Raw genomic sequence first — 14,639 nt, 5'->3', positions numbered from 1 at the left:
TGCTGAAGCTCAGCTAAACTCAAAGTTGTCAGGGGAGCAGCTCCTCAGTTCATGAGAGTGCAGCTTGGCTTGCCGATCTCCAGAGCTCTGCAGTAAAATCCTTGCTACATTCAGCTGCAACATGCCCCCTGGCAAGGCAATCCCTGTTCAAAGCGGCTTCTGTATTCACCCCTGTCCAGACCAGACACCTGATGCTGTCAACAGCCAAATCTTGCTCCAGGGAACCTGAAAAGCTCAGCAGCCGTGAGAGGAGGAACATGCCTTCAGACTGGCATTAACACTCCGCTGAGCGGCTGATGCCAACATTAGCAAGGGTGCAGCTGCAAGAATTCATTGCTCTGCAGGATGCTGGCAACACAGCAAGGTAGGAGGGCATAACGGCCTTTGTGGTGAGGATTCAGGAGGAGGCAGAGTGAGCAAAGTGACAAACAAGTGACTCCAACAATGGCACCTCTCTGTTGCCACAGCTCACACCATGTGCCAAGTGGGGTGGGACCAGAGCGCAGGAGGCACGAGTAAGTTGTAGGGCAGAACTGAAGGGTGACTGTCAACAGCCCTGTCCAGCAGCAGGGCAAGGAGCTGGGAAAATCAGGAGTCCTACTCCATTCCTGTGTATTGCCTCGTGGTTTGTGTTGATAGGCTTGGCCATGAATTTAACGGAAGTGGGTCACCCAGGCATAGCAGAGGCTTCACAAGGTTGCACTTAAGGAAACATTTTGTATTTCCTCAGTGCGACATAACGCCCCTTTCTCCTCTCCCATACCCAATGTTCATGCCCACACAACACAAATTCAGGTTGCTTGGTAAGCTTGTTTCATCCCTTGTTACTGCTGGTTTTGCTACCTCAGGGCCAGCGCTTTCCCCAGCAAGGTATGCGGGTTCCCACAGAGCTGGGCACAGCTTTCTACTGCTGGCAGCTGCTCTGCCCAGGGATCGCCTCTGCCCACGGCCTCTGGCAGCAGGAGATGAGGTGCTTAAAAGCTCTGTGCCCAGCCCTGAGGAACCTCAGGCACACAGCAGCTCTGGCATTTCCAGCGCATGCCTGACCCAGGCACGCATTCAGGGAGCAAAGGGCTAGCTCAGGCAGGGAAGGCATGCCAGGGAAGGCATGTCTCCGTGGGCTGCCTGTGGAAAGCCCTGGTAGTCAGAGACCCAGTGGGATGGGAAAAAACCAGCCAAAACAGTTAAACAAATACACAGGAGGGAGCTGGCAGACAGAAAAGGCAACATGCGGAGCCAGTTTCAGGCTGAGTGTCATGTGCTAAGCCCCCAGCAGGGTTCGAGCCCTGCTAGCTCCTGAATAACAACCAGGCTGAGAGGACACACACGCACGCACATCACCATGACAAACCCCACGGTGTTGACAGCCAAGGACATCTCTGCTTGGCCAGCACAGAACTGCAGCAGCCAGCTTACAAATTCTCTTAGGCACAGGCGGGAGGGGGCTGGAGATGCCTTACGGTCCCGTGTCTAGCCAGGCAAAGCACATTTGCTACAGACCTCAGCTGTGTCTTGGAGAGGGTTTACTGCTTCTCCCAGACTGGAATCCAGTGGCAGCCAAGACACGAGACCAAGGCTGTCCAACCCAAGAGTGGGAAAGGAAGGGAGGTGGGAAATACATAATGTGACGGGACAGTCTCAAGGCGATACAAAAAATTTACAGGAAAGAGGCCCACAGAGGCATCAGTGCTCCAATAAGCAGGTAAGACAGGCAAAGAGCTACAGCAGGCAGGCCCTTGGTGGGAAAAGCAGCTTTCGTGAGACTGTCCTGTGGATAACCATGTCCTGGTATCCATCCACAGCAAAGATGTGGAATAGCTGAGAGACCAGCACTGGCAGTTCCTACTAACCTGAAGAGCAAACACAGAATGTGTCTGTAGCCAAACCCAACCCCACAAACCACTGAGCAGCTGGTCCAGCATCCAGGTTGCTCACTTATACTCTTCCCGCTGTGGTTGCAGGAGTTCCAAAAAGAGGAGGAAACACAAAGTATTGAAAAACAAATGTATTCAAAACACACACAGTGAGAAAATTGCATGTCAACACTGAGCCCATCCTGTCCTGCCTGAGCATCTCCAGCTCAGGGTTCCTCCACTGCTACTCCCAAAACCAGCACCATGGATACTTTACCCTCAACAAATGGCTGTGAGAAATGGCATTCAGTTTAGGTGCCAACACTTCAATCCAGCCATAAATTCACATCTGCTGACAGCTGCACAGACATAGCACCCAGTAAGGCAGGGGAAGCTCCTTCCCCAAGGCTTCTGGACATTCCCCAGTAGGTACCGAAGGAGCTTTCACTGCCCATACAGATAACCACTAATATTAGAAAAGGTTACAATTTTTTTCAGTTCTCATCTTTCCCCCTCCCGCCCCCCCCCCCCCGCCCTTGCAGAAACCAAACACAAGGTCAACCCACGTAGGCACCTGGGGAAATGTCAAGTGTCAGGCACAAAGGCCTAGAGCTGAGAGGCTGGCTGGTTCAGAGAGAGTTGAAAGCCATCTCAATTATCACCCAGAAGGCTGTACAGTCACCAGACATGGGAAAGAGAATCCCTGAGGGTACTTGCAATCCAAGGGGCATGGATAAAGCAGACAAATGCTTTTTGAATGCTCTCACTTGGTCCCTCCTGCAGATTAGCCCGTAACAACTAGCAACAAACAAACAGCAAACGTGCCATCTATGTGGCCAGCAATTCTCTCCCTGTTGTGCTTAGCTACAAGGCAAAACTGCAAACGAAGTTGCTAAACAGACTTGGCTGGGCATTTAACTACTTAATTCTGTTCTATTTACAAGGTCTTCCGCAGCTCAGCACTCGCTTAATCCGTAAGGCACAAAGCAAGCAAGAGAATGTGCAGCTTAGTCCCTCTGGATCATGATCTCTGTAGTGTTCCTGGGAGGGCTGCACGACAGAGGTCTCATCTCACAGGAGCACGTGGCAAACTGCTGCCAGCCTCAGAACTGCTGGACAATCAGCTTCCGCTTCACATCCCGGCTGAACCTGTTCATCTTGAACACTTCACTATCATAGAAGGCTGAGAGGTTGTGGATGTTGATCTGCCGAGCCTGGGAGGAGGAGGAGGGAGGGAAGAGGTAACTGTTTATTTGAAAAAAAAACCAAAAACAAACACCCCAAAACTAAACAACAAACCATGTGGTTTTCCATAGCAGAGGCTGCATAAAATTTGACAGTCAGCAATCTCTGCTTTGCTCAGCAGGAACCAGAACTGCAGTAGCAGGGGAGACTGCAGGTCAGGAGGAAGGAGCATTGGCAGAGCTGAGCTGAGCAAAGACAGGATGCTGGCTCAGCACCTGCTTGCTCTCAGCTCGTCCTTTTACTTCCACTAGAGTAGAATGTAACTATTATCCAAAAGTCCCTCATACCTCACTGGGTGGGAGACAATTTTGCAGACCTCTGGCTGCAGGTGGTCACACTGGCAGCACCAAGATGTGGCTCTGGAAATAGTTACTCTGCACGTTTGATGCAAAGAGCATAAAAGCAGCAACCAAGGAATCAAATACTGCTTTAGCGCCAAGCAAGGTCAATACTTTGCACATTAAGTTCCAGTCAAGAGCGCATCCCCTGGACCAAAATGAAGATACATTAAGGAGGAGGATGAGCCTCAGGAGGGACTGGGAAAGTTCATACAAACAGATACTTTTCTGCTCTTTGCTTCTCCAAACGCAGGTGCCAGGGAACTTGTGTTCTCATTCACCTGCAAAGCACCAGCAGTACTGCAGGATTTACCACTCCAAACCCAAAGCTTTATGGGGGTGCATGAGAATGGAGGGGAAAGAATACAGAGCTTCCAGACAAGTGAGGAGCAGGAGACAGATGATGCAGTCTTGATTCTGGGTGAAACAGACCTGTAACATCCCCTCCTGAATTATGATACCAGAAAAAGACCAGTGTTAATCAGAGAACACCTCTGATTCTGAGGCTGCAGAGAGCAGGAACAGCTCCAGGGAAGGCTTGTTACGATAAGCCCATACCTTATCCACCAGATCCTTTTCTGGGACTTCTATGGTGTCTCGCTGGGCTCCATAGCGGTTTCTCTGGTACATCACTTGCTCTGCAACCAGTTGCTTCAGGATGAACAGAAGCAGCTCGTTGTTGTCTCGCTTGAATGAAAGGTAGCGGGAGAACGTCTGGGAGAAAGATGAGATGAGCCAAGAGGGTCAGGAACTGAGCAATGCACTGCAGTCTCCTGAGCCCAGCACCAACCTCACCCCTCCTTCCACAGACCACAAGGGGAACCAAATGACACTACTGTCACCTGTGCCCTTAGTGTCTCTTAAGGGACTTCAGTCTTGCCAAGATGCCACCTGCACATGCAATGACAGCCACTACACTCCTCTGCTGGCTGCTCTTATACACATCTAAAGTCTCTGGAGGGGCCCTGGAGCCTCTTGGGGGCGAGCAGCACACAGCTGTGGAGGTGTGCTGCTCCCAGGTGAAGCAGCTGTGGGAGCGCTGGCCCTGGGGAAGGCGTAGAGCAGCTTCCCTTAACCCAGTCTGCCCTGTGCCTCCCCAGCAGACATCACACTTGGCCGGCTGTTTGCAGCCAAAGAGAGAGGCCACGAGCTGTCCAGATTGAGGGCAGACACTCAGAGTGGATAAATGCCAGGCTGTGGCCAGCCAAGAGCTGTTCGGAGCCAGCCCCTGCCACTCAGAGAAAAGGGCAGGCTGTGCACGAAACCACAGAGTGCGCTCTGTAGTTAACTGTCCCCTGAGGAGCCCTAGAAAATACGTGAAGAAACTAACTGCCTGCTCAGCTGGATCACCTGGCAGCAGCAGCAGCGGGAGTCATGTGCCAAAAGAGCAGGGAAAGTGTCGAAAAAAGAAGAGAGACATGGCAGCGCTTTTAATACAGAAGCTCGGGGTACATTTCCTTCTCAGCCCCAACAAATACATTGCCCCACCACAGACTAGTGAAGAGCAGTCACGCAGCAGTGCCTTCAGACTTGCAGTACTCCATTTACAGGGGCTCAGTGCCTGATTCCGCAGGACAGACCCCTGCAGAGTATGGAAGAATCTCTTCCCACAGCCAGGGCAGCGCAAGAAGGCTGCGGTCAAAGCCACGGGGTCTGGGGTGCAGCTACAGCCCTCAGCTCAGCCAGTGCCTACCTTGCGCATACTCCGCGTGACGCTGAACTTCTGCGTGTCAATGAAGCTCTCCAGCATCACCCGGATGGCCATGTTGACATCATCCTCCACCACATAGTCCCGCAGGTGCATGCGGGCGTGAGCCTCGGCCATCCGGATCATGGACTCAATGTGACGCACTGTGATGGGGATGCTGCCGGTCGCCTAAGCGGGGAGAGGGGGAGAAGGCAACTCCTTACCGAAGAGTAAAAGACAAGGGGCAAGATAGTTGGCTTCTGGCCTAGGACATACTTTACTCTGCAGGGAGCTGCTCCTGGCTAAGGCTAAGGAGGCTCTGCCACCTGCTGGCATGTTCTGCAGCGTGGTACAGGCTCCCCTGTCCAACATTTTATTTCAGCAGCGTGCAAGGGGATGCTATGTGGCGTCCCTCTTTGCCATTGTTTAGTGCCTTTCCAGGAACAGCAATCTCATTTCCTCCAGCAACTTTTAGGAAGAGTTAAAGAAACAAAAAAGCCAATTACAAAAGAAAAGACAGTCTCCCAAGCTCCAAACATCTCCCTCTGACCTCAACAAATTCCTCTTCCACATGGAGAGCATGAAACAAGCCTGAAAGATCCCACAGACAAAAGAGGAGGGCATTTCTACACAGAACAGCTCCCTGTAATGTATGAGGAGCATATGGGTCTGAGTGAATGCAAACGTCTCCTGTGTGCCTGCCAGACTGGGTGACAGTAAGAGGACTTTGCCATGGCAGGCACTAGTATATGTGTCCACTCTATCAGTCCACAGATCACCAACAGGCAAGAGACTGCATTTAGATGAAGAATCATCTGTTCAGCAGACACTGCAGGATCTGCCTGTCTCTCACAAAACAGTGGCACAGACTTTTGTGACAGGCATGGCAAGAATGTGTCAACATATGCTGGAGCAGTCTAAGGCTGATTTGCAGTCTACATACTTCTTCCCCCCCTTCCTCAATATTCTCACCATAGACTCTTTCCTGAGGTCACTGTACATCCGGGCCACCTTGTCCTGGTCCATTTGGTTGAGTTTGGGGTGGACCTTCTCTTTGGCATAGATGATATATTTCCTCAGGATCTCCTGGGGAATGGGTTCAACCCCATATGTGTTGGGAAGAATGATGTCCCCATTCACTACCTCCTTGCTACCTGGGTGGTGCTTGATGTGGCTGCCAACAACAAACCGGGCAAGCATTTCATCCTGGAGACAGCAGTGGACAAACAGACACTGAAGACACTCACCAGACAGCAAAACTCAGTGGGTAACTGCAGCTGAGCATCCCAACAGCAGTACCACAAGCCCAGCACAAGCTCAGATTCATACCTGCACAGTGTCCACCGTATCTCTCACCACGCACAGGATATCAAATCGAGAGATGATAGGCTCTGTCAGGTCTACATTCTCGGAGAAAGTTAACGATGGGTCATATCGCCCACCTGGATCACAGAGACAACTGAAGTCAAACACGGGCTCCAAGGCTGAAGCTCTGAAGCACAGACCTCCAGCAGCTTACTGGAGACTTTCCCGCTCACTTCATCTCTGCTCCAGATAGAAGGAACCAGGTAGAGCGAGGGGCAGCTGTACAACAGTTCTCATGACTGTGGACTGATGCTGAAAGCCCAAGACGGTCCTATGATCTCTCAGCACTTACCTATGGGATTGGCAGCAGCAATAACAGTGCAGCGGGCTTGCAAGGATGTGACAATGCCTGCTTTGGAGATGGAAATGCTTTGCTGTTCCATGGCTTCATGGATACTGGTCCTATCCTGATCATTCATCTATGAGAAAGCAAGAATGACTTAAAACAGAATCTGTGCCTTCACCCCATTGCCCAACACACCAAGGGGAATCAGCTCCTGATGCTCTGAAAAGGCAGCACACTGCACTATGGGCCAGCAAGGAGCTAAGCAAACTGCAGGAACCTGGGTCAGCTGGGAGATGGTACCATGAGTTACAGCATCTCCTCATAGCAGAGGTTACAGCTGGTCCCTCCACAGCCAATCCTTCCCACAGGGATGACACTGGGCCTCACCTTGTCAAACTCATCAATAAGGCAGACGCCTTTGTCAGCCAGCACGAGGGCTCCTGCCTCCAAAGTCCATTCCTTGCTGACCGGGTGCCTCTGGACATAAGCTGTGAGGCCCACAGCAGAAGCACCCTGGCCAGTGGTGAATATCGCTCTGCTAGATGTCTTCTCTATGTATTTAAGAAACTGTGATTTTGCAGTACCAGGGTCTCCACACAGAAGCATGTTGATGTCACCACGGACTTTGTGCTTGCCACCTACAACAGTGACGGGAGAGACACATCGACACCTGAGTGCATGGCTTGATAGCTACCCTGACCTGAACACCACAAAGCTGAAGGGAAGGCAAACAGCAGGCAGGGAAAAAACTTTACAGGGAAGTCGAGGGAAAGTCAGCTTTGGAGGGGGTCACGTGTAAAATAGTGTTTCTAACCTTGCCGAACACACCCTTCTAAGGGGATGACAACAAATCAGGATGGCAAAAGGTCCAGCTGCTGAAGGGGCATCAAACATGACCTCCTAGAGGAGGAGGGATAAAACCTTGCCCAGGTTTGCAGCAGCAGCTGATTTCAGGCTTAGCGCTTCTACTGTCACACCAGAATTTTCAGCATGACAGAAGCAGCCACTTCCATCACAGATATCCCCAGCCTACTACCTCATCTATCACCAAGACACACAGACAGCTCTAACCGCTTTCATTGCAGCAGCACAAACCCAGTTTCATTTGCCTTCAGCAGAGTGAAGTAACACCAAGTGACACTCACCTGGGTTTTTGGGCTCTCCACCAAAGAGAGCTAAAGCCAAGCCCCTCTTGATATCTTCATGTCCGTAAATAGATGGGGCAATGCTGGCAAAAATCTGAAAGGAAACCCAAGAGTTGAACAGGGAATATAATTTCCTATTCTGGACAGAATTTGGCATGACCATCATCAAGGTTCTACAGTGACCCTTATGATACTGCTGTCTCCAGAGTCTTTTATTATCCAAGGTGATGGGGCTTTTTCAAAGGTAACTACCCACCCAGAGTCCCCTAAAGGTGCTTAAAAAATGGTGCTATTATGGCAGATTGTGTAGTCTGGTGTTGGAAGCTAACTGCCACTGCCTCCACACTCCTGTTGTACACAAAGCACACTGCAGTGGCTGTTATCAGCCATTGCAAAGCTGGGGACCTTGATTTGAGACTTACTCACTGCGTGTGATAGTAGCTGAATGGGCTACACCGCACACGAATTGTCATCATGGTCAAATATTACGACCAACTGGCTTATTTTCTCGAGGGCATTCTGATAATAGCCTGATGCTGGAGACTATTGATGTTACAATAGTCCTGGCTCAACTGAAGCTGATTCACCCACGGGGAACAGCAGTCAACATAAAAACAGCATGAACAAAGTGAAAAAAAGAGAGTGAAGTCCGCCTATTTCAGAGCTTAAACTTGACTCAAGTGACGTTGAACACGGACCCATCGAGGAGCTTTCTTCTTTCAAGTACTGGATTCAGGTCCTAGCATGCAGACAAGCAAAGCTAAGATCTCTCCCAGGGCTTAAGCTAAGTAATAACATCCCCTTAAGGGGACTGAAGGCCCAAGCATTGGCCCCTCAGAACACTTCCCCCACTTTGCTTTCAAGGCACGGAAAGACAAAACAATGATTAAATGTAAGTAGTGTCTGAGTGCCTCTCATTCGTTCTCCAGCCCTGTTGTGATGTGGAAGGCTCAGAGGAGGAAAGGGAGAAACAGAAAATGTGACGCCCAAAAGTACAATTGAAGTTTCTTATTTACTTCCCTCCTGTAACTCACTCTCATTAACAGCTGTCTGAGAGCTACAGAAGACCATTCAGAGGGAACTGGGATGTCTAGAAGTTTCTTTAGCCACTGCTTAGCCAACTGACACTTTTCATCACTTTCTGATCCGGCTGCCAGGCGATGTCAAGCTATTAACAGGAAAAGAAGGGATGTCTGAGGCTGACTCACCTTCTCCCCAATTTGCTCATCCTTGGACAGACCCACAATCACTTTCACATCTTCATCAGTCAGTTCTCCAATAGCCAGCTTGTTGTCCTTCTTAGCAATGTGGTTGGCCAGGATCACAGTCGCAAACACTGGGAAGCCATTGGCAGTGTTCAAGGAGCCGTCATAGTTGTTGTGGTAGATGCCTGTTAGCTCCTGGGAACCAGGAGGCTGGATGTCAGTGTCTGCACGGTACAAAACAGCCCCCTCTCCATTTTAAGAGGCCATTCTCAAAAGTAGCTGCCCAAACGCATCTGAGGACAATCCCTGAAGTCCCCACAGATGTTCCCGTGATGTCAAGAGTTCAAAAATGCTCTCTGCTCACCCCGTACTCGAGTTCAACAATGTACTCACAATCTCATCCCCTGGCTTGCAACTGTCAACCAGATCGGCAAGGAGAATGGCATCCTTGGAGCGGGGCAGCCTGCCGGCAGCTACCTTCCCAGGGCTCTCCTGGATTTTGATGCGCTGATAGTTCTGATAGACCGTCTGCAGCAACAAAATAAAAGTTACCTAGCAAGCCTGGCAGGCATCAGCATGGCCAATGTTTTTGAAAAGCACCTCACCAGAGAAGGTCCATTCAAAGATTTACTATACTTTGGTCAGAAAACTATGGGCAGAGGAGGATGGAGGTTGTGAGGAGCAACTCCAGGGTGCGACAGACAACAAAGGGGACAGGAAAGTACTCTGCCACATCTCACCACTGTGCTTCAGCCTCCACAGTGTTTGTCCACCCAAATACTGGACCATTTCCTAGGAGGAGGATGCTCCATTTAAAAGATAGCAAAGCAAAGAATGAAAGTCAGAAGATCCACATCAATGATTTTGCTACGGTCCTCTAATCTCCTTAGCTGGCAGATCGGAAATACTGATCCAACTTGGGAAGGAGAGCTGGACAGCCTGTGTCTGCATTTCTACAACATGAATAGGTAACTGTGTACCACAGGGATGATTGTGGTGAAAGATTCAACCCAAACACTTAACAGTGAGGCAGTAAATGACTTTTGGCTGCTAAATTGGGCAGATTCAGGTCAAGAGCTCAAACAGACAAGATCTATCTTCACAGACCCCCAGATACAGCTAGAGACCACCCTCCCAGCATCAAGCCTGTTCCAGGTGGGAGCCAAGGCAGGGCTGGGAGGAACCAGCAGTGCAGCAGCCTGGGCAGGACGAGCAGACAGCACCACCCAGGCAAGCACATCTCTTACCTCTTCCATGTTGATTTCAAAGGGCCCAAGAGACTGACACTCTGGACAGGAACCAGGTTTCACCTCCTGGTTCTGGGACTGGAAAAAGGGTCCCAGGATGAAGCTGCACTTGCTGCAGTTATATTTGACCATGCTGAGCTGAGGCAGGACCCCTGTGCAACTTGTCACCACTCCACTGGTCCGGATCAACTGATTCAAGTGCAGTTGCCTGAGGAAAGACAGACTGATGCTGGATGCCTGCAGGGCACAGAAGCAGAACACCCTATAGAAATACCCTTTCTACAAGGCACAACTACCAAAGGCCTAGTAAGAAACAGTTATCAGTAGAGTTTTCTACCCAGGTTTGTGTTTTACCTCAGGGACACTGAAAGTTCATCCTTAGTAAGACTTTTTTCCTGTAATAAGATCAGTCATCCTGTTGGCATTTATCCAAAGGTTTAACTATTTAACTAACAGATGATTCCTCCTGAGCACCCCAAAGCCTGTTGCAGGCTACACAGCCACTGCTAGTAATTCTGCTGCTTACCTGAGTGACCGCAACTCTTCCACCAGAGGGAGGTGTGAGATACGGACATGGATCTCCTGAGCAATACGATCGTATTTGGGGTACATGGCCAACACCACTTCCTTGGCTGCTTCATCAAAGATCTTCAGCATTTCTGCTGGGGCCTCAGGCAGAAAGTAGGCAAGGACATGTTCCTGGGCTGCCAGGTCTTCATAGTTCACCACCAGACTCTCTCTGTTCTCTTAAGAAAAAGATGGGGTGAATTGTATTTTCAACCTGCTCACTTCTCAGGCAAAAGATAGCCAGAACAGACAAGCCTGTAACCTGCAGGCTGCAGTTTACAGACATCTGTCTTCCCTGAAAAATATTTAGAGGCCACCAATTTGAAAACGGGTGGAAAACTTTTCAATTTACTTCTCTGACAAATTCTTCATCAGTACCAAGCTTGTAATTATTCCTCTCCAGTTCAGCACTGATACTTCCCAGGCTCAGTGCTCCTAAGACTCAAAAGTGTCAGCCCAGCATGCAACTCTCCCACAGACCTCCAGGAAACAGAAGTTAATGGGAGAGACAACTGTGCTGAATGGCTGGCAAAAAAACCCTCCTGCATCTTACGTTCTTGGAAAGGGACAAGACAAATGCCTTTTATTTTCTAGCTGTATAACACTGACCCTGATCCCCTACTCAAGCTTCTGGAACTTCTGCCTCAATATAAAGAAATACAAACAACTGCAGTTACGTGAGCTGTTCCTAGATGTGACAATTTCTGCTTTTAAAATTTATCAATGACAGCCTTAATGACTGCTTCTTCTGGCTTCAGAATACGAAGCTGCAACACTGACATGGTTTTCAAAGTCACAAGGCCTATTTGTGTCCCCTTGCTGGATAACCAAGTCTCCAGTGTGAGAAAGTAACTGGCACAGACAGCAAGCAATTGTTGTCTCTTTCAGGCTGCAAACTTGCAGACCACTGTCTGCTGCCCCACATATTCTTTTGCTAGCATTTCTACGATATGAATATTAATGAGTAGTAGATGCCAGGGGCCTTCTAATTAGTCAGCCAGAATCAAAGAAGACAGTAGATGTCTCCATTATTCATTTATCTCCATCAGCATCAGAGTTTCTTAAAGCGCTGACTCAATGTCTGGGACAAACAGGGCTGGCAGAAAAAAATCCACCTATGGACTGGATCACTGCAGAGTACTGTGACCCACATAAAGAGGAGAGAGCCTCTAATCACCCAGCCCTACCTTTGCACATGTCGCTGATCCTCTCCTTGAAGACATTGTGCCCATGGTCATCCACATGGGTCTTCAGGAAGTTCTTGAAGCGGTGGTAGATCTCAAGGCGGGGAGCTGCCATGGAAACCCACTCCCTCACTGAATGCCCTTTCATGTCTTCCAGATTCTCAATGCTCTCAATCATATCTTCATCTTCCTCCTCCATGCCATCGGCAGCCCGTTCTGCCAGCCGCCTCTTCCGTGAAGGACGGTCTTCATCTTCATCATCACTATCTAAGAGTTGGGAGGAAAAATTGTTAAAAGAGCTGGGATTCCCATTCCTACCCTCTGGATTAGTCACAGTTGGACTGCACAGGCTGTGGAAGCAAGGTCAGAGCCTGGGATACAAACCAAGAGCCACCCCAGGCCCAACCTAAATTCAGTTCTAGCCTGGCTCATAAATCTTCCACAAAATCACTAAAGACTTCATGGGGGTGAATAAGATTTGTGTGCAACAGTACACAGTTGTGCCCATTAATGCACTGAGGGAGGAAGGCCAAGGAAGGGGCTTCCAAGTGCATCACAAGCTCTCCCACCCAGCCCACAAAAGTCTCTACAGGGACAGCAACACACTCGACAGCATACACTCGGTAGAATTCCAAAGCCTTGATACAGGCCCAGGATCCTGACTGTATCAACAGCGAACACGCAACCAGAAGAACGGAACAAGTGAGCTCCTAGGAAGCCCAAAACAAAGGGACTCCCCAAAACACTGGGAAGTCCAGGCAAGCCCACAGCCAGTAATTTCACTAAGAATCCAAACAGGCTGGAGCTCTAGAGTGGCCTCCATGGTAATATGAGGGTGAGAGTCTAGGTTCCCCACAAGGGCCAGGTTACACCCAACCCCGCAGGGATCAGCGGCCCACGGGGTACAGCTCATCTCCACCTACCGTAAAGCAGCCCCCTCCTCATGCGGCCCATGCCCTGCTCCAGCTCGCGGTCTCGCTGCCTCATTACTCGCTCTGCAGCCTCCCGCTGGCTGGCAGTCAGCTCCTCCACATCTTCATCGTCCAAGGCCAGGCCCTCTGCTTCATAGACATCCAGCTCGGGGATGGGGCGGTAGTCCCTAGCACACACAGAAAGGACTGAATCAGGCCAGGCTCCAGGAAGCCCTTCTCCAGCCCTTCTCTGGCTACTGCTGCATAGGTGTCAGGATAGTTGTTCTGCAGCAAGACAGAACGCGTTGAGCAGGAAGGCACTTCACAGCAGAAGATGCCCTGCAGTACAAAGGGCTCCAGCACCATAGTTATGAATGCCAACATTCAAGCCTTTGTATTCTAAAGTTCACCAGCTTGCCGGCAGGCCTGGCTGAGTGAAAAAATTTCAAAATTTATGCCTGCAGGAGTAAGGATCTAGGCTTGATGCACATCATTCATCCAGGGAGATCTTGGTTTACCTACGCTGAATTGTGATGGCACTTTGCTCCCTGCTTGCAATTTGCTCAGCTCTTCCAGGACTCAAATGACACCACGCCCTCGCTTTTCTCCACTATCCAGTAGCTCTTCAGCCCTCTCACCTCAGCCACCACCACAGCAGAGGGACACCACCGCGGTGGAGAGCCCCCCATGTAGCTGGCTGCACTACATCCCGTTAGCAAAACTTCATCCATAGACACAACCCCCCCAAAAAGCTGGCTCCCACCTGTTTTCTTACCTTTCCATCCCTTCCCCGATGAGCTCTTCCCCTTCTTCCTCCTCTTCGGGGAGCCCCTCGGTCCCCAGGAGTCCTTCGGATTCATCCTCGAAGGGGGGCAGGTCCCCACCGGGGCTGGACGTGAAGGCATCGCCCCGGCGTGAGCTGCGCACCGGGCTGGTGGCTGCCGCCTGCGACTCGGAGGAGTCCTGCAAGGACGAGGGGGAACGGGTGAGGCCGGGGGGCCCGGGGCACCCCCCTCCCCGGCCCGGGGCAGAAGGGAATCAGATCTTCCAGGAAGCTCTGCAAGGGGGGCGGCGGGCAGAGGGGGGGCATGGATCAGCGATGAGTCTTTGGGGATAAGACTAAAATAACGAGCCCTTATTGCAAATGGCAACGGGAACGCATGGGAGAGTGTGCGGAGATCCATCCTCCAAGCCCAGAGCAAGCGGAGCGAAGGGCTCCGGCCCCCCTGCCCAGGCCCGGTTCCGGGTCTCTCCTCCGGTGCAGGGCACGGGGGAAACTCCCCTCGGCTTTTGGGGGTCCCCGGCGCGCGCTCCCCCATTCACATCCCCCCCCCCCCCCCGCTCCCCCGACACCCCTCTGGGCGCCGCACGACCGTGACCGCAGTGCCAAGGCTCCCACGGCGGGGAGGAACCGGTACCGGCACCCACGGGGCTGGCACCGCTCCGCCGCCCCGGCCCGGCCGCTCACCGCCATCACCGCCGCCTCTTCCTGCCCCGCCGGATTCCGCGCGAAAACTGGCCCACGTGGCCGCAAAAGCGCGCGAAACGTCATGAATAATGAACAGCCCCGGGGGCGGGCCCCGCCCCGCCGCGTGAATATGGATGA

At 51.2% G+C, this 14,639-nt stretch overlaps 1 protein-coding gene across 1 annotated transcript; it reads right to left on the bottom strand.

Annotated features, from left to right (window-relative positions):
- Positions 1 to 1,990: 1,990 nt before the first annotated feature.
- Positions 1,991 to 14,568, bottom strand: MCM2 (minichromosome maintenance complex component 2). The gene is made up of 16 exons (XM_005230005.4): positions 14,502 to 14,568; positions 13,809 to 13,996; positions 13,046 to 13,221; positions 12,126 to 12,389; positions 10,898 to 11,117; positions 10,372 to 10,579; positions 9,518 to 9,652; positions 9,128 to 9,319; positions 7,920 to 8,013; positions 7,162 to 7,412; positions 6,781 to 6,907; positions 6,453 to 6,565; positions 6,096 to 6,329; positions 5,130 to 5,312; positions 3,995 to 4,150; positions 1,991 to 3,067 (listed from the first exon to the last, which is right to left on the bottom strand). Exons 1-16 carry the CDS (start codon positions 14,505 to 14,507, stop codon positions 2,957 to 2,959), a joined length of 2,658 nt encoding a protein of 885 aa, XP_005230062.3. The 5' UTR covers positions 14,508 to 14,568; the 3' UTR covers positions 1,991 to 2,956.
- Between the last annotated feature and the right edge of the window lie 71 nt (positions 14,569 to 14,639).

Source organism: Falco peregrinus, chromosome 5 (genome assembly GCF_023634155.1).
Source record: "Falco peregrinus isolate bFalPer1 chromosome 5, bFalPer1.pri, whole genome shotgun sequence".
Taxonomy (NCBI): domain Eukaryota; kingdom Metazoa; phylum Chordata; class Aves; order Falconiformes; family Falconidae; genus Falco; species Falco peregrinus.
Note: the sequence above shows the minus strand (reverse complement) of the source record. Positions and strands in the feature narration are given on the sequence as shown.